This window comes from Myxine glutinosa, chromosome 6 (genome assembly GCF_964187855.1).
Source record: "Myxine glutinosa chromosome 6, kmMyxGlut1.1, whole genome shotgun sequence".
NCBI classification, from domain to species: Eukaryota; Metazoa; Chordata; class Myxini; order Myxiniformes; family Myxinidae; genus Myxine; species Myxine glutinosa.
This window is the reverse complement of record NC_136266.1, coordinates 3347823-3374688: the sequence shown is the minus strand read 5'-3', so window position 1 is coordinate 3374688 and position 26866 is coordinate 3347823. Positions and strand designations below refer to the sequence as shown.

At 42.8% G+C, this 26866-nt stretch overlaps 1 protein-coding gene across 1 annotated transcript in view; it reads left to right on the top strand.

Moving 5' to 3' along the window:
• LOC137429544 (histone-lysine N-methyltransferase SETD1B) overlaps window positions 1-26866 on the top strand; it is a 237926-nt gene that overhangs the window by 152323 nt on the left and 58737 nt on the right. The window contains exons 13-14 of the mRNA XM_078779562.1: window positions 14989-15175; window positions 17386-17715. Coding sequence (XP_078635688.1) covers window positions 14989-15175; window positions 17386-17715 — 517 coding nt within the window. The remainder of the gene's footprint in view (window positions 1-14988; window positions 15176-17385; window positions 17716-26866) is intronic.

Sequence of the window (26866 nt, the reverse complement as noted above, 5' to 3'; positions counted from 1 at the left end):
GTATATGCAAACATGGCGACTAACAAGAAAAGAAAGGTAGACGCGGAATGTCGCGCTTTCCAAGAGAAATGGGCAAACGATTATTTCTTTGTGGAAGTAAAAGGCAAGCCAGTATGCCTAGTTTGTCGGGAAGCGCTCTCGGTGATGAAAAAGGCCGAGCGTCATTACAGCTCGAAACATGCTAAACTGGACGAGTTGAAAGGACAAATGCGCTTGGATAAAGTTAACGTTCTTCGGCGGAGTTTTGGTGCTCAACAAGCAGTCTTCATAAGACCACAATCTGACCGAGACAACACTACGCATGCTAGTTTTGTGGTGAGTGAGCTAATCGCTAAGAAGCTGATGCCGCATTCAGAAGGAGAATTTGTGAAGGAGTGCCTTGTTGCCACTGCGGAGCTGCTCGCACCGGACAAAGTAAAATTGTTCCAAAGTGTCAGTTTGTCTCGAAGAACTGTCTCAGATCGGATTACTGACATGGCACAAGATATTGAGAAAACACTGAAGGACACCGCAAGAGATTTCCAGTTTTTCTCTCTGGCCTGCGATGAGACAACGGACATAACAAACACCGCCCAACTAGCCATTTTTGTGTGGGGGATTACAGCTGAGTTTGATACGAGGGAGGAGTTGCTGTCTTTGCAAGCCATGCATGGCACCACCAAAGGTGAGGATTTGTTTGAGCAAGTTGTTTTGGCTATGAACAAATTCGAACTGCAGTTTGACAAGTTAAGTGGCCTGGCCACGGATGGAGCCCCAACCATGGTTGGCGCGCAAAAGGGATTGACTGCATTGTTAAAAAAAGAAATGAGTCGTCTCAGTCTCGATCCAAGTGAGTTAGTTGTATGCCACTGTATCATACACCAAGAGAATCTGTGTGCACAGTCCCTGAAGCTCAACAATGTGATGACAACTATCGTTTCCACCATAAACGTCATCAAAAGCAGAGGGCTGAACAGCCGCCAGTTCAAGGAGCTACTGAGTGAACTAGAGTCAGAGTACGGAGATCTGGTTTACCACTGTGAGGTGCGGTGGCTGAGTCGCGGAAATATGCTCACACGGTTTTACTCACTGAGAGAAGAAGTGAAACAGTTCATGGAGATGAAGGGGAAACCTGTCATGGAACTCAGTGATAGCAAGTGGCTGTGTGATTTGGGCTTCATGGTGGACATTACCAAGTACCTGTCAGAGCTGAACGTCAAGCTCCAAGGTCCCAACCAGCTTCTCAGCTCTCTGCAATCACATGTGAAATCATTTGAAGCTAAACTAAAGCTGTGGCAAGTGCAACTGGAAAGGGGAAACACTATCCACTTTCCCACTCTGCAAGAACAAAAGCCTGCTGTGACATCTGAATATGCTGCTGAGTGTGCAAAACTCCTCCAGGCATTTGGAGAGAGGTTCCAGGACATGAAAAGTAAACAAAGGGAACTGAACATATTTGCCACGCCGTTTAATGTGGAACCAGCTGATGTGCCTGACAACCTACAACACAAAATCATTGAGCTGCAAAGCAATGACGAGCTCAAAGCTAGGTACAACAACCTCCCTTTGCTCGAGTTCTACAAACTGTATGTACGTGCTGAGGATTTTCCCATTCTGAGGAGACATGCACTGAAGTTTGCATCACTGTTTGGGACGACCTACAGCTGTGAGCAGTTCTTTTCAAAACTGACTCTTGCAAAGACTCGGTTTCGCTCAAGACTGACTGACCCAAACCTGCAAAACCAGCTGCGAGTAGCATCATCATCACTACCACCTGACACCAAACGCCTCGCCAAAGAGAAACAGTTCCAGCCATCGCATTAGGTGAGTCCGATATATGTATTCAATAATTTAGCATGGCCCTCAAAGGATGTTCTAAAAATCGAAATGGCCCTCGACAGGAAAAAGGTTCCCCACCCCTGGTCTAAAGGTTAGAGATCATTGCCATCTCACTGGTAAATATAGAGGTCCGGCTCATCAAAGTTGTAATATTAATTATAAACTCCACTCTTTCATTCCTGTCTTTGTTCATAACAATGCTAATTATGACACTCATCTATTTATCAAGGAACTCTCAAAGACATCTGGACACATTTCAGCAATTCCTAACACGGATCAGAAATACATTTCATTCACAAAAACAATCTTTATAAAAACAGGATTTGACATTAAAAAAAATAAAAATACTTATGATATAACTAATATTAGATTTCTTGATATATTTAAATTCATGACAAGTCCATTGGCTAACTTGGTTCAAAATCTAAAAGAGTTCCCATGTCTTTCAGAGTATTTTTCAGACAAAGATTTACTAACACAAAAGGGAATTTATCCCTATGACTATATGAACTCATTTGAGAGATTCAATGAAACACAACTTCCTTCAAAAGAAAATTTCTATAATAAATTAAATAATAGTCATATATCTGATAAATATTATGTACATGCACAAAATGTTTGGGAAAAATATAACATCAAGAATATTGGTGAGTATCACGATTTGTATCTCAAAACTGATGTGCTTTTGTTGGCTGATGTGTTTGAGGCTTTCAGAACAATCTGTCATTCTGGATATGGATTGGATCCTGCTCACTATTACACTGCTCCTGGATTGGCTTGGAGTGCAATGTTAAAAATGACAAAACAAGTTTGGATTTGATAACCGATGTCGATATGCTTTTAATGATTGAAAACGCAAAAAGAGGTGGAATTTCACAAGTATGCTCGAGCAGATACGCAAAAGCAAATAACAAATATCTTCTGAATTATGATTCAACGAAAGAGAGTTCTTACTTTATGTACTATGACGCGAACAACCTCTATGGCTGGGCAATGTCTCAGGCTCTTCCTCATGGAAAACTTAGATGGGTAAAGGAAAAAGACTACAAAAAGGTTTTACAAGATGTATGTATCTCTACACAAGCTGAATTAGATGAAGAAAAAGTTGGTTATTATTTTGAAGTTGATTTGAAATATCCAGAGGAACTCCATAACCTACACAAAGATCTCCCATTTGCTTGTGAAAAGGAAATTCCAAAGAAGGAGTGGTTAAGTGATTATCAACAATCATTTTATGTAAAGGGTAAAGCGTCAGAGAAGCTTCTAACAACACTATACAACAAGAAAAATTATGTACTCCATCAAAGAAATTTGAGACAATGTCTTTCAAAGGGTCTCCGTGTTGAAAAGATACATAGGATTCTCAAGTTTAATCAGAGTCATTGGTTGAAAGAGTACATTGATTTTAACACACAACACAGGATTGAATCAAAGAATGATTTTGAGAAAGACTTTTATAAGTTGATGAATAACGCTGTATTTGGAAAAACGATGGAGAATGTTATAAAGAGACAAAACATTCGTCTATCAACATCATGGAAACAAGCATCAAAATTAATCAACAGACCAAGCTTCTCGAGAGTAGAAGTTTTTACGGAAAACTTTTGTGCAATACATTTGATGAGAGAAAGCGTTGAGATGGACAAACCTATTTACATTGGTACCTCAATACTTGATTTATCAAAGTCCTTGATGTATGATTACTTTTACAATAACTTGAGGAAGAAATATCAAAATGATGTTAATCTACTTTATATGGACACAGATAGTTTTATTTTGAAAATTAATACTGATGATGTTTATTCAGACATGAAAAAGGACATTAATATCTATGATACAAGTAATTACAGTCCAGAGAGTGAGTTGTTCTCTTCTAAAAATAAAAAGGTGATTGGAAAGTTCAAGGATGAATTAGGAGGATATGTTATGAGTGAATTTGTGGGATTGAGGTCCAAGGCTTATGCTTATAAATACTTTGTGAATAACATTGAAAAGACTGATAAGAAGTTAAAAGGTGTAAAGAAAAATGTTATTAAAGAAACAATAAACTTTAAGGATTATTATAACTGTTTAACAACAAAGAAAGAAGAGTTTAGAAAGATTAATGGAATAAGAAGTTATAAACATCAATTATATACAGAACAGATAAATAAGAAAGCATTAGGGGCGTTTGATGATAAGAGGTTTATTTTTAAAAATGGAATTGATAGTCTCCCTTATGGTTATATAAGTATATAAGTGATAAGATATATAAGTGATAAGATATAAGTGATAAGATATATAAGTGATAAGATATATATAAGTGATAAGATAATGGGGTTGGGGATTTTAAGGGCTACCACCGCCTTTTTTATAAATAAATAAATGATAGAACCAAGTATTAACCAGACTAAAGAGAGGAGGTGTAATCAACCTTGGTATATAAATGGTAAACATAACGAATGTGAAAAATATCAAATAGGTATAATTGAAAAGGCAACTGGTAAAAAAGTTCACAAAACAAATAAGAGAATTAATTTAAATACCGGTGGGTTGGGTAAAAAAGATGGAAATATTTTTGAGTGGACGGAAAACTTTGATGGTTGTCAGGAAAATATATACTTTAATTTTAAAATGGTGTGTGGCACAGGAGGCGCTCAGACAAGAACATTGAGGGAGGTTTACCATTTTATCTTAGCTCAGTTAAAATATCTTGATAAAGACATCAAACTCATCAAACTCAAAGATGGAAACTCAAACATCTTCTTTGTTAATATATTAGATGGTGATGGTAGTGGTAAGATAATTAAATTATTTCCTACGCATAAACAAATATTTGTAGGATCATTGTTTGAGTGGTCTACTCCGGATCATTGATATTAAGAGAGTGAGAGGGAGCAAATATTTGTAGCATCATTGTTTGAGTGGTCTAATGAACAACATTGAGAATAAGAGTATGTCAAAAGGCTAAAAGGTTCGTAAAGAACAGGGTGGGAGAAATAGAGGTGCTTTGGGGAATGAGGGTGAGAGAAAAATTAACATGGAAGTCAATGGGAAAATGAGGGTGGTCCAGGAACAACATTATTATCCTACTGGCATCTATAACCTTCTTTCTGAAGGCCTCAGAGAGCTCTTTTGATCTAGGCTTGGTGATGCCGCACACTTCAACAACAAAGAGCAAACCAAACTAAATGTCTGAGGTTTAAATAAGGCAGGTTCCTCCAAGATCCTCTCTAATGATGTTCTAATCATTTGCACCTGAGCTGGTCCACCTGATTGTAATTTTAGGTATTTGAAGTAGTGATAAATGTAGGGGTGTACTTACTTTTTCCACATGCGAAATTTGCATGTATGTTTATTTAAATTATACAATGGACGACAAAATGTAAATGTTTCATGATATTTGTTATATTATATCACCTTTATCTATCAATGTTGTTGAAATGAAGATCAAATAGCTGTATGTTGAAATATGTCGAAAAAGTCAAAATTTTACATGGGGTGTGCTTACTTTTTCAGGTGACTGTATATAACCAAATACGGTTTTTTTTTTTTTAGCCGCGTCGCAGACGCTGCTCATAGAGTGCCCTCTGCTGTTGTTGTTGTTCTTCTTCTTCTTGTTCTTCTTGTTCTTGCAGAGAAGACAAAACCTCAAAGCTCCACCCATTCTGGGAACCATAGCTCCACCCATTCTGGGAGAGCCTTCATATAAACAAATATCCACCATTTTATTAACTCGCATAGCTTTGAGGTCTGTTTTGTAGGCCCGTGGTGTTCCTCTCTCACACAGTTTTATTTCAAATCAAATTCGATATATCATTTCATTTTTCACAGTCGCTAACATAGTTTTAGACTCGGTTGAAAAAAAACGGGAAGAAAATCCGATGAAAGTTGCCCTTTATAGAACAAAATGAATTCTCAAAGGCCTGTAACTTCAAGTCCATTGAGATATATTTTTTTTAAATCGCAGCATGGTCAGTCATACACCGCCCGAAATAAGAGACGGGAAAATGCCGAGATATATATATTTTGTTTAAATCGCGGCATGGTCAGTCATACACCGCCCGAAATAACAGACGGGAAAATCCCGAGATATATTAAAAATTCGTCCATTTGATGACAATCGTCACGATGAAATATTTAATTTATACGTCGTCACAATAATGTGGAGAGAGGAGCATAGCTTCGTTCACGTGTCGCCACACACGGGAAATTGCCGAGATATTTTTTTTAAAAATCGCGGCATGGTCAGTCATACACCGCCTGAAATAACAGACGGGAAAATGCCGAGATATATTAAAAATTCGTCGCCACACATGGGAAATTGCCGAGATATATTTTCACTTTGCACAAAAATAACATCAAGTAATCGAATCAATAGGAATGTCCTGTGCCTATAACATCGACGTTATAGGCACAGCTGCATTTAGGCATTGTGTAACATCGACGCGGCTTTTGTTTTCATTAAAACTTTTTGTACTTGTTGTTATAAACAAATGCAAAACAAACAAGCACAACACACTTCCATATATAATTGAGTTATAGCCATGCTCTTTATAACAAGGTTTCCTTGTACAGTCTTTGTTGTACATGTGAATGCAAGTTGTTTGCCATCCAGGAGTCAGATATCTCAGATAGCAGAGCCCTGGTACGGTTCACCAGAAGGACCTGGGTTCAATTCCCAGTCTCGGCATGTAATTTTCCCACATATGTCAATTAGTTATTTTTAATCCTGTTATTTTGTATATCGGCATTCTATTGGTCCGCCCATTGACCTACTGTTTTTTTTATTGGTATCTTATGCTGGTCCAGTATTTCACTTTCCTTATTGAATCCAGTAGATCCTACTGGTCCCCAATTTCCTCTGGGATTTTTATGGAATTTGTGCTGTTGATTTGCTATGGGATGTTTTACCTGGGTTTGCATACTATATCGAGTGAGTCAGGCCGTAGTATCATGTGAATCCATCGTTTAAATTTCTGCCTTAAAAACATTGTTTGAAATATAAAGGCCTCTAATTCAGCCGAAAGCTCTGCTGCAATGATATTTAGCTAATAAAGGTGCTTAAATGAGCTGTAATGCATGAATGATGTTTCCCATTGCCTGTCCCATTTTTCTAGGCATCACCCTTTTTGTGGACTGCATATGAATTGTTTATTGTGGCCTCATATGTGATTTCTCCTGGGCACAGCTTCAAGTGTGATGTGCGATATTGACCCGGACACCCTTGCAGCCCAATTATGATCTTTTTTCGACACATTATCACATTCCTAATGGTTGCAAGCATTGTTGAATACTCACCTGAAGGAAATTTGGAGAAAATTGGACATAATTGTGATGAAATTTAATCACAACCTCTTCCAAGATATAGAGCTTTATTGAAATCGAAATCTCCACATCATCGACAACAAAAGGATCATCACACATTAGAAGTCTTTCATAGTATACAACCCTATCTCAAGCAATCCGTAAAAGATGCATCATTTTAACTCACCAACTCACGTCCAGTCACCTGTAAGAAGAGCGAGCAATCCCCTCGCTCTCAGACCATCCTTCTTCGCTCTCGCTCTCGCTCTTATCCCCGCGCTCTTATCTCACCACTCGAGAGGGAATTACATCGGATATTCACCTTTATTTCATTACATTCTCCCTCCAATAAAATTTCCAGCAAGCTGGCATTGATATGATATGAAACTACAGAATATAAATCACAGCAAATAATCCAACGTTCACTAGCTGAGGAGAAAGCAACCTACCATCCCAATCAAACCGGCCTTCAACTCTCATGGCCGGCTCGCGTGTGATAACTGTCAGAACCGGTTTCAGAATCAGCAATGTTGGGCAATACCGGAATAGGAGTATCTGCTCTAAGCCCAGGCCCCGGCGGTTCTACTCGAATTGGAACCCCATCGGGCAACGCCGGACCCGAAAAAGAATAACAAGAAGGAGACACTGCAGCCGGCCCCAATGCTGGCGGCTCGGGCTCGATAAGCTTTATCCGGTCACGCCACATTGCCATCGCTCGTACCTGGACATGGACCCTCTCCACAGAGAGCTAGATGTCACACCAAAACGGTCGCCACCCGCCCGTCCGCCATCAGAATATGGGCATATTCCGGGTTAGCTTCCAGCACCTGTACCCGATCTACCAGTGGTTCATACTTGTTGTGTCGTACCATGCGTTTCAAGAAAGTGGGCCCTGGTTCGGAGAGCCAGCCTGGCAAAGATTGACCAATCGCGCTGCGTCTTTGATAACGAAACATTCTGTCGTGCGTAGTTTTGTTGGTGTTGGTGGAAAGGAGGATACGCATAGCATGTAACGCTTCGGGTAAAACCAGACTCCACTGATGAGGTGCTAACCTCCGAGTCTTCAAATCCATTTCCACAGCCTTCCAGACAATTCCATTAAATCGCTCGACCTTGCCGTACCCTCGGGGGTTATACGGAGTCGTCCGACTGGCAGCGATGCCACGTTCTAGTAGAAAGGTCTGAGAGGCCCCTTAAAATCAATACCCAACCTCTCCCAAGGACGCACAGCTTGAATCAAAGTCCCCATAGGCAGTTTATAAAAACGTGGCTTTACTTCTGCACACACAGAACATGAACGGCACAAGCGTCGGACATCCTCCACCGAGAAAGGCAAGTTACGACAACGAACAAAATGGGCGAGACGCGTCACTCCAGGATGACATAGAGATTCGTGAATGACTCGCAGATCGTCGGACGTCATGCCCGCACAGGTCAAGACAGCGCATCGGCTGCCAGGTTATTGCATCCCGGGCGATAGATTATCTTAAAACAATAATCTGCCAATTCTATCCTCCATCTCGATATCTTTTCATTTTAATGCATTGTGCATGCCGATTGTCATACATAAAGGCCACGGACTGTTGATTGGTAATGAGTTGAAATTGTTTGCCAAAGAGAAAATGTCGCCATCGCCTGACTGCTTCAACGATAGCGTACGCCTCTTTCTCGATAGCGGAATGCCTTCGTTCACTCTCCGTCAAAGTGCGTGAGAAGAAGGCCACCGGTTTCCCCACCTGAGTGAGCGTCGCTGCGATAGCGCAATATGAGGCGTCTGTCTCGACCAGGAATGGTATTGTCTCGTCAATGGAGGTCACGCAGGCACCTGCTATGTCTTCCTTCAGCTGTTGAAAGGCGGCCTTGGCACTCATCGTTAGAGGAAAAGCCTTACAATCCACAAGAGGGTGGATCTTCTCGGAGTAGCTTTGCACCCACCGAGAGTATTGGGCAAATAAGCCCAAGGCGTGGCGTAAAGACGCATGATCACATGGAGCCGCCATGTCGAGCAAGGGTCAAAGTCGCTCAGCATCCGGCTTTATCTTGCCCCCGGTCACCGTGTAACCGAGAAGGTCTAGCGTCTTGGCCGCATATTTACACTTGTCCTCGTTGAAGGTCAAATTATACTGTTGTACTACCCACAAGAAACGTCGCAAGTTAGCATCATGGTCCTCCTGATTGTGGCCGCAAACCGTCACATTATCGACATACACAAAAATGTCTTTCAAGTGCTATTTAGCAATAATGTCATCAATGGCACGCTGAAAGCAAGATAAGCCGTTTGTTACGCCGAAAGGAATGTGACAAAATTGATATAGCCTTTGGCCAGATTTGACCCCGTATAGGGCCTGTCAGACTCACGTATTGGAATCTGATGATACGTACTCCTAAGATCCAAAGTACTGAATACGCGATATTTAGCCACCTCGCGCACCATATCATCCATTTGGGGAAGTGGATAAGCGTCCAGCTGTGTGAATCTATTAATAGTTTGAGAATAGTCCACTACCATATGCTTCCGATGATTAGCCGTATGAACCACAAGCACCAGGGCTCTCCACAAAGAGCTACTCGGCTCTATAATCCCCTCCCGCAGCAATCGCTTAGTTTCATCAGCAATGAACTGTGTGTCAGCGCGCGAGTATCTTCTAGACTTCATGGTTTGCGGTTTGCAATTGGCAGTCAAACTGGGAAACAAAGCAAGTGGATCGATAGCCATTTCAGCGAGCCCGCAGACAGAGAGAGAGTGTTCTCCCCTCCTCCGAATTGCATCTCCAATCGGCCATGTCGATGCAAAAAAATCCTGTCCGAGGAGCACATCGGAGCATAGATTAGGCATGACCATAAGTTTCACATCAGGATACACGACATAATTGACAACCATATTAACTATGCACACTCCCTTGGTGCGCATCCACAGGACAGCTTCTTTTTTCTTTAAAAAAAAATGTATACAGGATCGAGGCTCGTGAAAGAGCGAACATTTATCACACACAAAAAAAAACAGACACACAAAACAGATAATAAGGGTAGCGGTAGACAAGATGGGGAGAGAACGGGAAGCACACAAACATTTCAGAGCAGGGACATTGGGAGATCTGTGGGAGGGCTTGGGGGGAGGAGGCGTGTGAAGGGGGGGAAGGGGTGGGAGAAGTATAAAACACAAGGACACTGCAAGGACTTCCAGGAAGGAAGTTGGTATTTCAAAGAAGTGAATCTGGGGTGAAATTAGCGGGGGTAGAAAAGATCAAGGTTTTGGATGGGGGAAGATAAGAGATGATGGTGAACAGCTGTTTTAATGACCTGGAGGGAGGAGTGGGATTGAAGGGAGTTTGTTCCAGAGGCAGGAGAAAAGAGGAATGAAGGAGTGAAGGTGAGCAGAGAGTCTTGATTTTGGCAGTTTAACCATAAGAGGGTTGCAGGCAGATCTTGTGCGACCTGCAGGAATATTTGGGGGACAGAGCCTAGAGAGAGCTGGGGGAGAAAGGCCGGAGAGGAGTCGGTAGAAGACAAAAAGCCCACCAACCTGCCTGCGGTGAGTAAGTGAAAGGCCCTCGGAGTTAGCTTCATCGTGGGAGATTCCAATGATTCTGAAAGCTTTGGTTTCAACAGCGTGAAGCCGAGCTAGGTGTGAGGCAGGAGCACCAGCCCAGAGGGGAGAACAGTATTTCATTGAGCTGCGGATGAAAGCCTTGTATGTGGTGAGGAGCTCAGGTGTGCCAAGGAAGGACTTCGCACGACGGATGATGCCCAGTCGGCGACTGGCTTTGGAGGCCAGATTTGAAATGTGGTTTTCCCAGGAAAGATCATGGCAGATAGAGAGACCCAAAAGCTTGAGTGACAGAACTTCTTGGAGAGGATTATTCAGAAAGTGGATGGGAGGGTTGTCCAGTCGGTCTTTTCGGAGAGACATCGTAAGAGTGTGATATTTGTCAGGATTGAAAGACATGTTCCACTTGTTTGACCAGTCTGTGATTTTGTCCAGGTCTGCAGAGCGTGAGGAGGCTGCAGACTGCCGATCTAAGGGATGAGGAATGGCGTGGCAGAGAGTGGAGTCATCAGCAAAGAGATAGAGAGGATTTTCAAGAGAGTCAGAGAGATCATTGATGAAGACCAGAAAAAGCACAGGGCCCAGAACACTGCCTTGGGGAACTCCAGCCTGAACAGGAATGGGAGATGAGAGAAACCCATTCAGGGCCAAACGTTGACTATGACTAGAGAGGAAGTCCGCAAGCCAAGCGTGGAGGTTTCCATGGATACCATAGGAGGAGAGTTTGGTGAGCAGAGCGGGGTGCCAGACCGTATCGAAGGCACCTGATATGTCAAGGGAGACAACTCTAATTTCCTGTTTGGCATTGAGGACCTCCATCCATTGTTGAGACAGCAGCAGCAGCATGTCCAGAGTCGAGTGACCTGGTCTGAAACCAAATTGATGATCAGAGATCAAGCCGTTGAGAAGAGGAAAGATTTGATATCCGAAGCAATGATGGATTCCATGACTTTGCTTATAATTAGGAGCAGGCTGATTGGTCTGTAGTTGCAAGGATCTGTTTTTGCACCTTTTTCTGTAAAGCGGTGATGTAGGCTGATTTACAAGCTGATGGCAGGATGACCTTGAGCAAAAGAGAGGGCGAAGAGAACAGAGAGAGGGAGTGAAAGAGTGGGTAGCAGGATTTTAGGACAAGTGGGCTGATGCCGTCAGGTCCAGTTGCAGAATCAGAGTCAAGGGTTGACAGAAACTTTTCCACCTTGTCAGGAGGAAAGGACACAGAGTCCAGGTACAGGTGGGTACAACTGGGTATGGTGGTTACAGAGAGGGATGGGTTTGGGACACAAGATTTAGAAGCAAACACAGAGTTGAGGCATTCAGCTTTTTCACGTGCGGAGTCAGCTGTGTAGCCGATTGAGGTAAGGGAGGGGATGGAGGGGGAACAAACACCAGAAACGGATTTGACCAGATGCCACCAGGATTTGGAAGAGGGAGACAGGTTTGAGAGTTTGGTCTTGAGAGTGGAGAGATATTATTTCCTGGCTCTCCTGAGGGTGGACACACACTTGTTTCGGGCTTTGTGAAAGGAAATGAGATTTCCTTCCGTTGGATTTGCTTTCCAGGAGGTGAAGGCAAGTTGTTTCTGGGCAACTGCCTCACCACAAGATTCCGTGTGCTCTGGATGGGAGGACGTGTATGACAACTGAAGGCGAGATGGGATAAATCTGTGCATGAGAGGGAGCAATTTACTTTGGAAGAATTCCCAGAATGAGTTGATGTCAGAGGCGGTAGAGATGGGAGACCAGTCCTGGTGATTGATGGCTGCTTGAAGACCGTGCCAGTTGGCCTGAGTGAAATGCCAGACTCGTCGACGCTGAGGAGGCTCTCTGAGAATGGTCAGAGAGATGTGCATATAAATCTGAAGCCATATAAATCCGTCGAGCAGCTTGGCTGATCGTCCAACCGTTCCACTGTACCAGAGCTTGATTAATATAGCTCGCGCTACTGCCCATGTCTATCAGCGCATCCGCAGATTTCCCCTCAATGAGTACCGGAAGCACCGCACTAGCAAGACTGTGAGGGGCCAGCGCTGGCTCCGCGGAGCGGGAAGCACGCGAAGTGCTGGTTTTCATCGAGCGACAAACTTTCGCAAAGTGTCGTTTTGCAAAGTGTCCTCGTTTGCCACAAGTTTGACATGTCGCTTCCCGAGCGGGGCATAGAGCACATGAGTGCCGACTATTCCCACTGAAGTTACACTTTGTGTTCTCAGTAGGGGAAGTAGCCGCCGTAGTACTCGGGCCATCCTCTTCCAGCACCGGCGGAGTGTCGGTCGGTCCCGGAGCAGCCGCAGCGCCCACAGGAGGTCGTTCAGCAATAGGAGCCAGCTCCACACGAGTCTCCGTGGTGGCTCCAGCCATTATGTACGGGCGCCCATACGCTTCCGAGTGAGTCTGCGTGAGCTGCAGGACGCGGGCTTGGTCGTAAGCCTCCTGGAGGGTCATGGCTGCATTCTCGAGTAGTCTCAGCCATATTGTGGGTGAAGAGAGGCCAGTCACAAAGGCATCCCACATTAAATCATCAGTTATCTCAGCGGCCGTCCGAGTCTCCACCATACAGTCCTTGCCAAGTCTTCGCAATTCCTGAAGAAGCTGTTCTAGAGGCTCTGAGGGGTCTTGTCGTCGTGTAGCAAGCATATGTCTCGCATAAATGGCACTCCGAGGTCTTACGTATATTTCTTGCAGTGCATCCACAGAGGTCGCATAAGTCTCACAGTGCGCGATATAGTCGAACACGGTATTGGACACGTGACAGGTGAGTACCAAAAGTTTCTGCTCCTCAGTAATACCTGGCACGGTAGCGATATAATTCTCCAAAGCACGATGCCAGTGACTCCATTGGCTCGTGGCATCTGTCGCTTGAGGGTCCCCGCAGAACTCCTTGAATCTCAGTATCTTGTCCATGGAATTCAAGTGAAGGAGTCAATTTCAATAAAATGTGATGAAATTTAATCACAACCTCTTCCAAGATATAGAGCTTTATTGAAATCGAAATCTCCACATTATCTTCAACAAAAGGATAATCACAAATTAGAAGTCTTCCATAGTATACAACCCTATCTCTGGCAAGCCATAAAAGATGTATCATTTTAACTCACCAACTCAACTCCAGTCAGATGTAAGAAGAGCAATCCCATCGCTCTCAGACCATCCTTTTTATAGGCAAATCTCACCACTAAAGAGGGAATTACATTGGATCTTCGCCTTTATTTCATTACAATAATTACACATGGGCGATGTATTGGCTAAACGTTGCTGGTCTGCACATCTACCGGAAGTAAAAGTTGTTATAACCATAATTATTATAACCAGTGGCCGACTTCTGGTGATATTCATGATCAGGTATCTCCAAACATCAACATCCTGCACTGCTTCCTGAAGCTCTGGCAGAGTGAGCTTGGTTGCAGCTTTTATCCCATCCATCCAGCACATACAAGATCTACCTCTTCCTCTTCTTTCATCAACCATACCCAGATTGGTTTGATTTCTCCAGACCTTCGTTTTCTGCACCCATGATGAGTCCAAAGTATGACAGTTTCTGTTTTTGCATCAGCTCTTCTAATGTATGCTGCCTTCAGAAAGTATTCACACCCCTTGACTTTTTCACATTTTGTTGTTACAACCTGAATTTAAAATAGGTTAAATTGAGATTTTTTTTTTTGGTCTCTGATCTGCACATAGTATCCCATAATGTCAAAGTGGATTATTTTTCTTTAGAAAGTTTTACAAAACAACTAAAAATGAAAAGCTGAAATGTCTTGAGTCAATAAGTATTGAACCCCTTCTCTACGATATTCCAAATTGAGCTCAGGTGCATCCAATTTCCTTTGATCATCCCTGAGATGTCTCCACAACTTGATTGGAATCCACCTGTGTCCAATTCATTTGAATGGACATGATTCAGAAAGAAACCCACCTTTCTATATAAGGTCCCACAGTTGACAGTGGATGTCAGAGCAGAAACTCCACCATGAATTTCAAGGGACTGTCCATAGAACTCCGAGATAGAATAATTGTGAGGAGGCATCGATCTGGGGAAGGGTATAAAACAATTTCTAGTGTTGTGGAGACATCTCCTTGGGACATCCATGGGACATTAAACAGACATCTCGTTTACCAACATTCCTTGGTGGTCGTTAAAGATCTCAATGCGTCCTGATGAAAAGTCGGCGAGCTATCGCCTACACCATGAACAATTATAAACTAATGATGCAACCTACAGGGGATACTGCGTCAATGGCACACCTGCACCTCCAGTAATGACGCAAAACAGTAGCCACGTGCTACAGACAAAATGATGTTGACCTATCTGCTTCATTCTTCTTCTTTTTTACACATCAGAAGGAAGAGAATGATGGTGAAAACGACGATGGAGAAGAAGAAGCAATTGAAGATGAAATGAAAGAAACAGAAAAAGAATGGGAAACTTCTGACATGAGAAGGGATTTGTCTGAGCGAGCAGACGAGGAGGATGAGAATATAACTGAGGTAGAAGAGGAAAAGCCTTCACAACAAGAAGTATCGGATGGTATGTTCCACTGTTGGTGTCGCATTTTACTGTAAATGATGAATAATACTTGTAGACTAAATACGAAGTACATCATTGCATTAAATCAACATAACAGTTGAATGGATTTCATTGTTCATTTACATCTTACTATGGTCTTATTTATTTAAGTCTTATCTTACTATAATTCAACAAATGTCCGTCCATCCGTCCGTTCGAAGGTACCGCAAAAACGGCTGAACCGATCGCAACGATATTTTGGGTGGGTAATCCTGGGACCCCCTGGAGTAAAATAGGCTATATTGTTTTTCAAATTTTTCCTATTTTTCCAATTTTCCAATTTTCCAGTTTTTCCTCACACAATGGAATAATATTTACCGATATGAACAGTAATGTGGCTTTTATTGAAATTCTACAAATACTGTTTAGATTTTGATGAGAATTATGAACCTGCCGTGAATGCAGAAGTGGACAGATGACGGCAATGCGCGGATTTGATAATATCCCAATACAACCGTCATTCAATCGTAATGTTAAATCGTTAAACGTTAATCATGTTAATCGTTTTGTTAAAGTATCAATTGATGATTGGAATTGAGTGAATACAATTACGATTTTGAATTCGTAATTGTGTTCACCCAACCGTACGGAACTTCACATCAGGATTTAAATATTTGTTTATGTCACGAATGTTGTTAAAAGTTTATTACTTGCAAAATCGAAGATTTTTCAAGTATATTGGTCAGTTGCGTTTGTGGTTCTGTCTGTCTGTCTGTCTGTTTGTCTGTCTGTTTGTCACCGGCCTACAGGTCACAATTCAAAAGCGATCGTCACGAAACTTCACCAAGTTGTATAGGTCGTCCCAATTGAGAAGCCTTTTGATTTTGAGGTCAAATGTCAAAGGTCATCTTGAGGTTAAATTTCTAAAATCGCCATTTTAAATCCGATTGACTTGAAAATTGAATAGCATTTGTATATTGTCACTAAATTGGGAAATGAACTGTTTTTGAGGTCAAAAGGTCAAAGATCAACTCAAAGTCAATTTTTAAAAATAATCTATTTTCGTCTAAAAAGCTGTCAATTCTCAACCGATTGACTTGACAATTGAACAGCATTTGCATATCGAGTCACTAAATTGGGAAACATACTATTTTTGAGGTCAAAGGTCAACTCAAGGTCAATTTTAAAAAATCATCAATTTTCATCTAAAAAGCCGTCAATTCTCAACCGATTGACTTGAAAATTGAACAGCATTTGCATATCGAGTCACTAAATTGGGAAACATACAATTTTTGAGGTCAAAAGGTCAAAGGTCAACTCAAGGTCACATTTTAAATATCATAAATTTTCATCTAAAAAGCCGTCAATTCTCAACCGATTGACTTGAATATTGAACAGCATTTGCATATCGAGTCACTAAATTGGGAAACATACTATTTTTGAGTTCAAAAGGTCAAAGGTCAACTCAAGGTCAACCTTCCAAAATCATCATTTTTCATCTGAAAAATCGTCACTTTTCTTCCTATTGACCCGAGCTTGATCAAGGTTGTCAATTTTAATCTTGATGAAATGGACAATTTGCTGTATCAATGGAATTTTTTTCTTGGGGAGGGGGTGGGGGGGGGGGGGGGGGGCATTTTGCAAGTATCATGCTCCGCATGATGTCGTCTTGTTTTTTTATATTAATGTTATTTAATTTGTGATTGGAGTTATGCTGTTTGGAATGAAAAAAGAGATATCGAGTTCAAGTGAATGATGCAATTCCGTGCTTCACAAACTTGCTGTCCATGTCTGATGTGCGACTGAAGGTGCTACAGTCATGTGGAATTTATTGGTTTCATGCTTTAGCATTCCCAATTTCTGCATTGTCTGTTTGCTTCTGGCCTCCCACCGGTGCGCAGCACGGGTACCTCACTAGTTTATTTAATTACACTGTCTCTTCCATTGAACGTTTTCATTTAATTACACAGTTCTCTTTTGAAATGTTAATAAACGGTTAATGTTTTTGTCACCAATTGTTTCGTTTTTATCATTGAATGATTTCCACAATGACATTATCACTTGAGGCCTTTTGTGAGGCTGAGAAACCCAAAATAACTTGTATCTATAAGTTGTAAAATAATGAGTACAACAGTACAGTTTGTTTGTTCTTCATATGAGTTCTCATTGAAATAGTGTATGTTTTCTTTTTCCTTCCAACTCTTTGACTTGTTTTATTTTCTGGTGAACAGCCCAAACGGCCAGTGAAGTTCCCTCAAAGTCAGCTTCTCGTTGTGATTCCTCCGAGGATTCTGGTTCCGAATCAGAATCTTCCGATTCAGAATCTGTGACTCAGACTTCTTACTCCGAGGGGAAGAGCAAACTGTCATCTCGCAGCCGCTCTGGGTCATCGTCGTCGTCGTCGTCATCTTCAGATTCCTCCTCTGAATACGAGAGCAGCTCCGTTGAACGATCAGACGTGGAAACGGAGAGCAAAAATCTGGAGATGCCTGTACCTTGCTTTGAAATCGAAGAATCCATGTTTGATGCTGACGACGAGCTGGAGGATGTGATATCCACAGGTAAACCGTGTTCACTGTACTCGTTTTACCTTTCAAGTACCTCGTTGTGCTTCATAAATAATGTTGTTTGTATAAATTACCTGTTTGGAAGGATGAGGTCATAGGGCACAGTCCGGACCAGGTCAAAGTGGTCCTAAAAAGCGATTGGTTTTATTAACCGTGGTTTTATTAAACGGTGTCTTCTGTACTTACTTCACCACACAATCTCATAATCATCAAATTAATGATACCGACTTCATCACACATTGTAATCATCAAATTATTAATACCTACTTCATCACACATCGTAATCATCAAATTAATAACACCCACTTCATCTCACAACGTCGTAATCACCAAATTAATAATACCTACTTCACCACACAACCTCATAATCATCAAATTAATTATACCTACTTCATCACACAACCTCGTAATCATCAAATTAATTATACCTACTTCACCACACAACCTCGTAATCATCAAATTAATTATACCTACGTCATCACACAACCTCGTAATCTTCAAATTTATTATACCTACTTCATCACACAACCTCGTAATCATCAAATTAATTATACCTACTTCACCACACAACCTCGTAATCACCAAATTCATAATACCTACTTTACCACACAACCTCGTAATCATCAAATTAATTATACCTACTTCATCACACAACCTCGTAATCATCAAATTAATAATACCTACTTCATATATTAATAATATTAATAATACTCCATCTCCGAATGATTGGCCTCAAAATCACAATCATCGTTTTTAAATTGATTATTGAAAGAAAACATCAAATATCCTCTTGCCAAAAGCTCGCTGAAATACCTGATTTCATAATGCATTACATGTCATCACGATGCACATAGTCCGACTTCCCTTTTCAGTGTGAACCAACTTAAGATGACTTTTAATTTTGTTTAGATTCCCCCGAGGGGTATCAACAGGCACGTTCAGTGTCCGTGTCGTGGATTTTACCTTTACCCATTACCTTGGAAAGCACTTTTAGAACTCCGGACAATGTACAAGATAATTTATTCAAGATAAGGCTTACATGCAAGGAAGATTGCTGAGTCCCCACGACTCTCGCATATTAGGGAGCCACCAAGTCACACTGGCGTTAATATACTTTGCCCAAGGTCGGTATAACTGTCAACATGCATTGTGTTCATTCCTTCAACCGATACGGATTGCTGTCTCGCAGAGAGAAACAGTATATAGTTGACGAGGCGAGGTTAAATCAATGCAATGCTGTTTTAAACATAACCAGAGCCACACATTCTGACTCCAGTCAAATAGGGCACAGTGTGACACAATCTGGCCCCATCAGTGTGAGGGGTCAATGAAATCCCCTTCAGTCGCCTCTTTGATAGTCAAATATCTTTTAGGAAAGAAAGAAAAAGGAAAGAAAGATATTTCTTTATCACGCTTTGTCCCACTAGGGATTTTCATAGAAGTATTTGCTTACTATCTGTGATATTGTCTTAGGGTGCATGAAGTATTGAAGGGGTGCGCGAAATTTCTTGACAAATGGAAGACACGCTAGCTGCATTCGGGTGGGTCAAGTCCTCCCCATGAAGGTTGGGTGATAAATCCCAGATGGTAGTCAAGTACCTCTTAGGAGTCCCTTACCCCTTATAATCGTTTAGACCTAGAGAGGAATAAAGAGAGAGATATAGATAAATGATTGAGTAAATATTGACCTCCCTATATGATTTTGAGGCTATGTAAAAAGATTACAAGCATTGAAGAATAAAGTCATTTGAAATTAAATACAATGTGGGCCGAAGCCTCCCATACAAAATCAAACGCAAAAAGCGATCAGAAACCCATTACTTAGGATGGGCCTTTCAAAGCAAATCTCAGGTTAGCAGCAGGCATTCATTTTGCCTTTATTTTCAGTTGAAGCGAGGTGTTAATAAAGCTCTTGGTTGAACAAGGTAGTGCAGCATATTGAAGTACCGTTTTTACCATTGACATCATTGTTAAGACAAAGCACTCTTCTTGACGTTTTCCGCTCCTTTTGGCAATCAAGGGGGCAATCCTCCGGCTCATGCAAGGGGCAATCTTCATGTTCGCTCTTCCGAAACGCGCATGGGGTACTGGGTTTAGAGTTCAACACTACGCCATCATTTCCACTCACGCCCGCCCGAGTCGAAATCTTCAGCTTGCTCCAGAGTGGTTCTTAGTCCGCGCATGGTTTGTGAAGTTAACTCTTTGATTCGGGTCGTCGTGCCAGCTCTGCAAGATTCAATCACAGGGCAGGGGGTAGGGTTTAAGGGGTAGAGGGTTTGTAGATAGGGAGATGGCGGCTCTCGTACGGGGGTGAATGGAGTTCTCGTACAGGGGTTGTACAGTGCAACCGTTTCCTGCTTTATGCGGGAGTTTACCAGCTCGCTTTGCAAGTTGTCCTTAGTCGAGGCATCTAAGTCATGCTGCATGTTCTGGTGCTCCTGCTGTGGCTGTTTATTTCTGGACTTCAACTCATAGTACCACTCCTGCTCGTCATGTGGCAAGGTCCAGCCCAAGCCATTGGTGACCTGCTGCTGACGCTTTATGTATGCTTCCATCTCCTTCTTGTGCCCTCCTCTAAATGAAGCATCCAGGTCCTCAGCCTTGCAATCATTATGGACTTTCATCACCTCGTAATCCTGTGTGATTTCCTCTATATCCGCATTCACCTTCAGTTTGTCAACAAGCCAATTGTAAACAGTCAGCTCACCCGGCAAGTCCTTGATTTCTTTCATTGTATGCATGGTACGCTCTGTTATCTTGGTCAAAAGCTTCCACCAATCTCTGCAGATTGCTGTTTCCGGCAGCAAGCTCAGCCATTTTACTCCTCAACTGAACCATAAAATATGACTTGTCAATGTACTGCCTTTGAGGACCTTTTGCGGAAGTCATTCTGATGCTAAGGCCTTCACAAGTCATAGGGTTGTCAGCAGCAATAGGAGCCCCAAAGGAGCTAGGGGACATGCCAATGAAGACTTATCTTGAAGTAGTCGGCCTGGCTGTATTGGGCATCGGAGTGCTCTTACGACTCAAGGATGATCACAACGGTGTTCGTGGAGGTCTGCTAAGTCCACTGACGCTTGAACGAGCGATGGGCCCTACCAGACTGGACCCGGATCTGCAGCCACCACTGGTATCTGGTCGAAGGTCACTCTCGTGCATCTATGATTGCAAACTTACTGACACACATGGATCAACACTTCCCAACCCCCCCGCCTCCCCCCAATGACAATGATGATCGATATGAGGAGGCCCATGAACTATCCTGGCTCCCAATTCTCCGAATTGGCATTTATTTCCTTCATCTCTTAGATGGTTGGCTATTTTTGGCTGCACTCCCTGCGTCGTGTCTGGAATCTAAATGCCACATCTATCTTCAGCAATTTCGGAATCCCCCCCCCCTTACCGCTAAAAGTAAGTCAAGTGCCACTCTGTTTTGCATAATCATTCCTCGCATCTAACAATGCATGATCTGCCAATCATTGACTCATTAATCACCATCTCTCACCATACCTGCCATAGGAGAAACTCACCGCATCTTCTCCATCCTGCCCCATACATCCCTGCATCGTAAACATCTTCTTTTTATTTGTAAACACAAGCATTTGTAAACATGATCCTGCATCACTGCCATTCCTGCAATGTCGTCTCATTCCTGCAACCTAAGTCTGAAGCACATATTTCTCATATACACTTGCATTATTTCACCACCATATTTAAATCTCTCAATAATATTTTTCCATGCAAAAATATTACACATTAAATCACAACACATCACATCACAACTGGTAGTCATCAACAACAATCAACTGGTATTGATCCATTGATAAAACGCACACTCATCCCATCAATAATTGTGGCACACTCATCTGCTGTCTCCTGGACAGCCAATCAAAACACTGGAAATTGTCTGAAAATTAAAAAATCATCTCCCAGTTGCCAGGTCTAACTGACTCCACTTAATAAAAAACTGACACGAGCAGATTTTAATACCGAAATTAATTATTTTCCCTGAAATTAATTATTTAAATTGCTCGGGTTAATTGTACACATCTTTATAACACTTCAGCCTACCGCCCCCTCCCAGCCGTCAAGCGGCTATTTTTACCTGTCACCAAACCCCGAGCGCTTATCCTTTTGTAACCTGGTTCTGTTCCATTAATTCTCCTGTTCTCGAAATCCAAATCCAATGCAGCCCGACTCCGCAGTCCGTTAGTTAAAAAGGGGGTGCCTCTTATCCGGCTTCTCCCAACTGACGGATGCACAGAGACACTAAAGGTGTTTCTGTCTTTCCTTCCTAGCAGAGTTCAGCGAGCATACGAGCGTGCAGGTCCAACCTGCCCCATAAATAGACGCATCATCACACATCCAGCTGACACTCCTGCTGGGACCTTCACGTCGCGCAAGCGTACAGATTGTCCTGAAAACCTGCCATAAATACTCCCCCATGCGCGACGCGACCGAGTGCCCAGCTTGTCTCTCAAAGCTGCTTCGTTGAAGCACTCCACAAGTGCTCGGGCCCAAGCCACCTGTATCCCCTTATCTTCAACAGATCTCTGTGTACCGTGTCCGTCCTTTTTACCTAGAATTTCGTTTATCCATGCCTGAGGTCAAGCCGAGACAGGATCCTCCCAATGATGGCCAAAACTTCCACTATCAAGAAAGTTCTCACCTCATTAATGGGCACCTGGAACCTCTTTGGCCATCATGGGTCAATCAGTCTCTGTTGCCTCTGAGCGGACATCATCCTCGTCGCCAAGATTGTCGTGGATTTTTCCTTTACCCCCTTACCTATCTAGGAAAGCACTTTTAGAACTCCGGACAATGTACAAGATAATTTAATCAAGATAAGGCTTACATGCAAGGAAGATTGCTGAATCCCCACGACTCTCGCATCTTAGGGAGCCACCAAGTCACACTGGTGTTAATATACTTTGCTCAAGGTCGGAATAACTGTCAACATGCATTGTGTTCATTCGTTCAACTGATACGGATTGCTGTCTCGCAGAGAGAAACAGTACATCGTTGACGAGGCGAGGTTAAATCAATGCAATGCTGTTTTAAACATAACCAGAGCCACACAATCTGACTCCAGTCAAATAGGGCACAGTGCGACACAATCTCGCTCCATCCGTGTGAGGGGACAATGAAATCCCCTTCGATCGATAGATGAGGCGCCTCTTGTATTCCCCTGAGGGGTATCTCCAGGCACGTTCAGTGTCCGCACGTTCGTTCATGCTGCCGGACCTTCACCCCGCACACGTGCCCCCCTAATCCCGTTTGTTGCGGGATTCAAACCTCATCTACGTAAATTTATTTAGCTTCATACGATCTCGTCGCACTCGTCAAATTGCAAGCTCGATGCTAGCTCTGTCCCATGTAGTCTAAAACGCAAGATGCCGTGCTTCGAAGCGATACCCCACAAATTACTTTGGTACGTTCAGCCCATTTACGTATTACGTACACAGGCTGGCGAACGACAGCTTTGAGGGCGAATCGGGGTTCACATCTGAATACACAGCGAATAAACACACGTTAATTTCTTCTTTTTTTCGCGAGTCCCTGCGGGATCATAGCTCTTTACCAAGGGAACCCGACTGTTCATGAGATATATGGTGTATGTTCACGAGATAGCCGCGCGTTTTGTTGTTCAGCGTGTGACAATAGCACGTTCAGTGCGAACGCTCAAGTGCTCCCGACCATCGCGCACTGTAAATGGAGTAGCGCTAGACCATCACGACCACCCAATCCTAAAATGCAGCCTATCCTAACCCGACGTACGGCCAACCTCGATGCGACGGTCCACATATCCAGACGTGTAATTAACCAGCGCATGTCAATCCTTACCTCGACCGCTCGCTGAACCAGCCTAGACCAGATAGATCCAGACCGATTGATCAATACTCTTTGATCATTCATATATCTTATTATAATAGAGCAAACGTATATGGTTATGTCGTTGTGTATGTTTATATGCGACCAAAACGTCTTCTTCTTCAAGTAAAAAATTAACACCCTCTTAATTACGTTTAGACTGCTGAGACCCCTCAGACCTTTGACGACCCTTTATACCCCAAAGATCCAAAACACACCAAAATGCTCAAAGATGCCTATCCTTCTGAAACGACGGGTGGTGACGCGCGCAGAGCGTGCCGAATCACACTAGTTAACAGAATTCACCAAATACGAACAGAATTTTAATCGTACAATGTAGGACACACGAAACACCTGTCTGTACTCAAACAACGCAAACTTAACCCTTCTAAATTTGACATCGCGATCTCTTTAGCTGCAGCACCTGCGCTGCAGTAGTACAATTGCATTCATGATCCACTCACTATTCTGTGTGGTCCCATATGTGCAACCACAATACCTCTAACTTGTTTGATCGATGCGTTTCAGATCCAACCTTCTTACCCCAGGTGATAACCCCCAGGTGCATTTCCCCCACTTGGTGCACGTGGCACTCAATTACTACATCCTCCAAGAGGAGCACCATAGTTGCTAACAATTCCTGGATGGGTTCCTGCAGATGTTAAGAATTCTCAAGGATCCTCGCGAATCACAGGGGATATATCTTCATTCCAGTCCCCATACTTCTAGTCACAGTGATATTAGGTGTATGCCGTACCTGGTTCTTACATGTGGGGAGGCCTCCTCTGTCTTCATGCTTCATGGGGAGGGACCTCCTCTGTGTAGCACGTGTCTTCACTTGTGACCACTTACCCATTCCCGTCTCTCAGGAACATCATGCATCAGCCACCTAAATATCTCACTCAAAACTTTGGACACAGATCATAAAGTTTTCATTGATACACCATAGTTTAGCAGTGACTTCCACGTGTACCCCTAATGACAAATATGACATTTTTGGTCCCATCCTCATTTTTGGACATTTTTGGTCCCATGGCCCAGCGACCAGGATTCTCCTGAACATCATGTTTCCAAAATATCCAAAACCTACCTCACGTTTAATTTGAGTGCCCGATCCGACTGAATCCCCTGTTATAATTACCTATCGTGCTGCCGACAGCATCCCCTGCACCTCTTTTGTTGCAATACTTCACGCAAGTTCTTAATGCATTCGCGCTTAAACGTTCCCTCCAGCGGGAACATTAATTTTCTCTTTTTGCCTTTACGCGTCTATGCGTTCCATATTTCCACATCTCTTATTGCTATCTCCCCATGTTTCTTTAGCATGTACTCCACATCTGGTCCCTCCTCGGGAGGGTCCAGGTCGCCTGATCTTCCCTGTCCATTACCCATTTTCGCGCGCGTTATTTAACTTCCAATGCGTAATTCGCAACCCGTGAGCCTACGGAGAGACCTCTCTAGACTTTGTCCCTGCTACTGACAGGTGCATGCAACATTCCTCAAAGCAGAGTGTATCGAGCGTCTGAGTGTACAGGTACCATCTTAAAGAGACACTCGCAACGCATCTGAATGTAACATTCCTGCCGGACCTCCACGTGTTTGAGTGTGCAGACTCTCTTTCAATCCTGGCTTCATTGAAACACTCCGCAACGCGTCTCGAGTGTCCAGGCTGTTTTGTCCAGCCTCCCTGGAACACTCGCAAGTGCTCGGATCCAAGCTACATGATTCTAACCCGTATCTTTAATAACAAATTCTCCCACACTCTGTCCGTGTCCCTGTTACCTTATCGTTTGATAAGTGCCGGTGTTTCGGGTCGAGGCAGTCATTCATTCGAGAGCAGCAAGATATCATACTACCGAGAAAGGTCTCACGTTTCACGTGGCGCCGATGATCTTGCCGCCCCCCAGCAGTGAACTCTCCTCTCCCTCCTCTGGGCATATCCTGCCCATGACGCAAATTTTGTCGGAGATTTACCCCCCCAGGAATGATCATTTGACCAGACTCGGACAGTTACAGGAGAATTTATTATTAAAGATAGGACATTTACATGTACAGTGCATTCAGAAAGTATTCAGACCCCTTCACTTTTTCACATTTTGTTATGTTGCCGCCTTATGCTGAAGTCGTTTAAATTCATTTTTCCCCTCATCAATCTACACTCAATACCCCATAATGACAAAGAGAAAACAGGATTTTAGAAAGTTTTGCAAATTTATTGAAAAAAAAAAACGGAAATATCACATTTACATAAGTATTCAGACCCTTTGCTATGACACTTGAAATTTAGCTCAGGTGCCTCCCATTTCTCTTGATCATCTTTGAGATGTTTCTACACCTTGACTGGAGTCTACATGTGGTAAATTCAATTGTTTGGACATGATTTGGAAAGGCACACACCTGTCTATATAAGGTCTCACAGCTGACAATGCATATCAGAGCAAAAACCAAGCCATGAGGTCGAAGGAACTGCCTGCTGAGCTCAGAGGCAGGATTGTGTTGAGTCACACATCTGGGGAAGCCTACACAATTTTTTTGCTCCATTGAATGTTCCCAAGAGCACAGTGGCCTCCATAATTCTTAAATGGAAGAAGTTTGGAACAACCAGGACTATTCCAAGAGCTGGCCGCCCGGCCAAACTGAGCAATCGGGGGAGAAGGGCCTTGGTAAGAGAGGTGACCAAGAACCTGATGGTCACTCTGGCTGAGCTCCAGAGATCCTGTGTGGAGATGGGAGAAACTTCCAGAAGGACAACCATCACTGCAACACTCCACCGATCTGGGCTTTATGGCAGAGTGGCCAGACGGAAGCCTCTCCTCAGTGAAAGACACATGAAAGCCCGCTTGGAGTTTGCAAAAAAGCACCTAAAGGACTCAGACTGTGAGAAACAAGACTTGTGAACCACTGGTGTGATTTTGACCAAAGTTGGTACAAGTATGCATTATGATGAAAAGATGACATGAATTAATTTTTTGGTCAAGTGTTCAGTGGTCAAAGGTCAGAGTCTGTAATAGATTTTTGTTGCTGTGATAACTTGAGAAAGGCTGAAGGGAACGAAGTCAATCTTGGTACCAGTATGTATAATGATGTAAAAATAAATGGATAAGATTATGGGGTCTAGAGGTCAACATTGGTCAGATGTCTCATTAGATAAAAATTCTGTGACTGCTCTAACTTGTAAACCATTTTGGCATTTTCACCAAACTTTGTATAAGTATATATTATGATGAAAAGATGAACGGATTAGATTTTGGCATCAACGGTCAAAGGTCAGAGG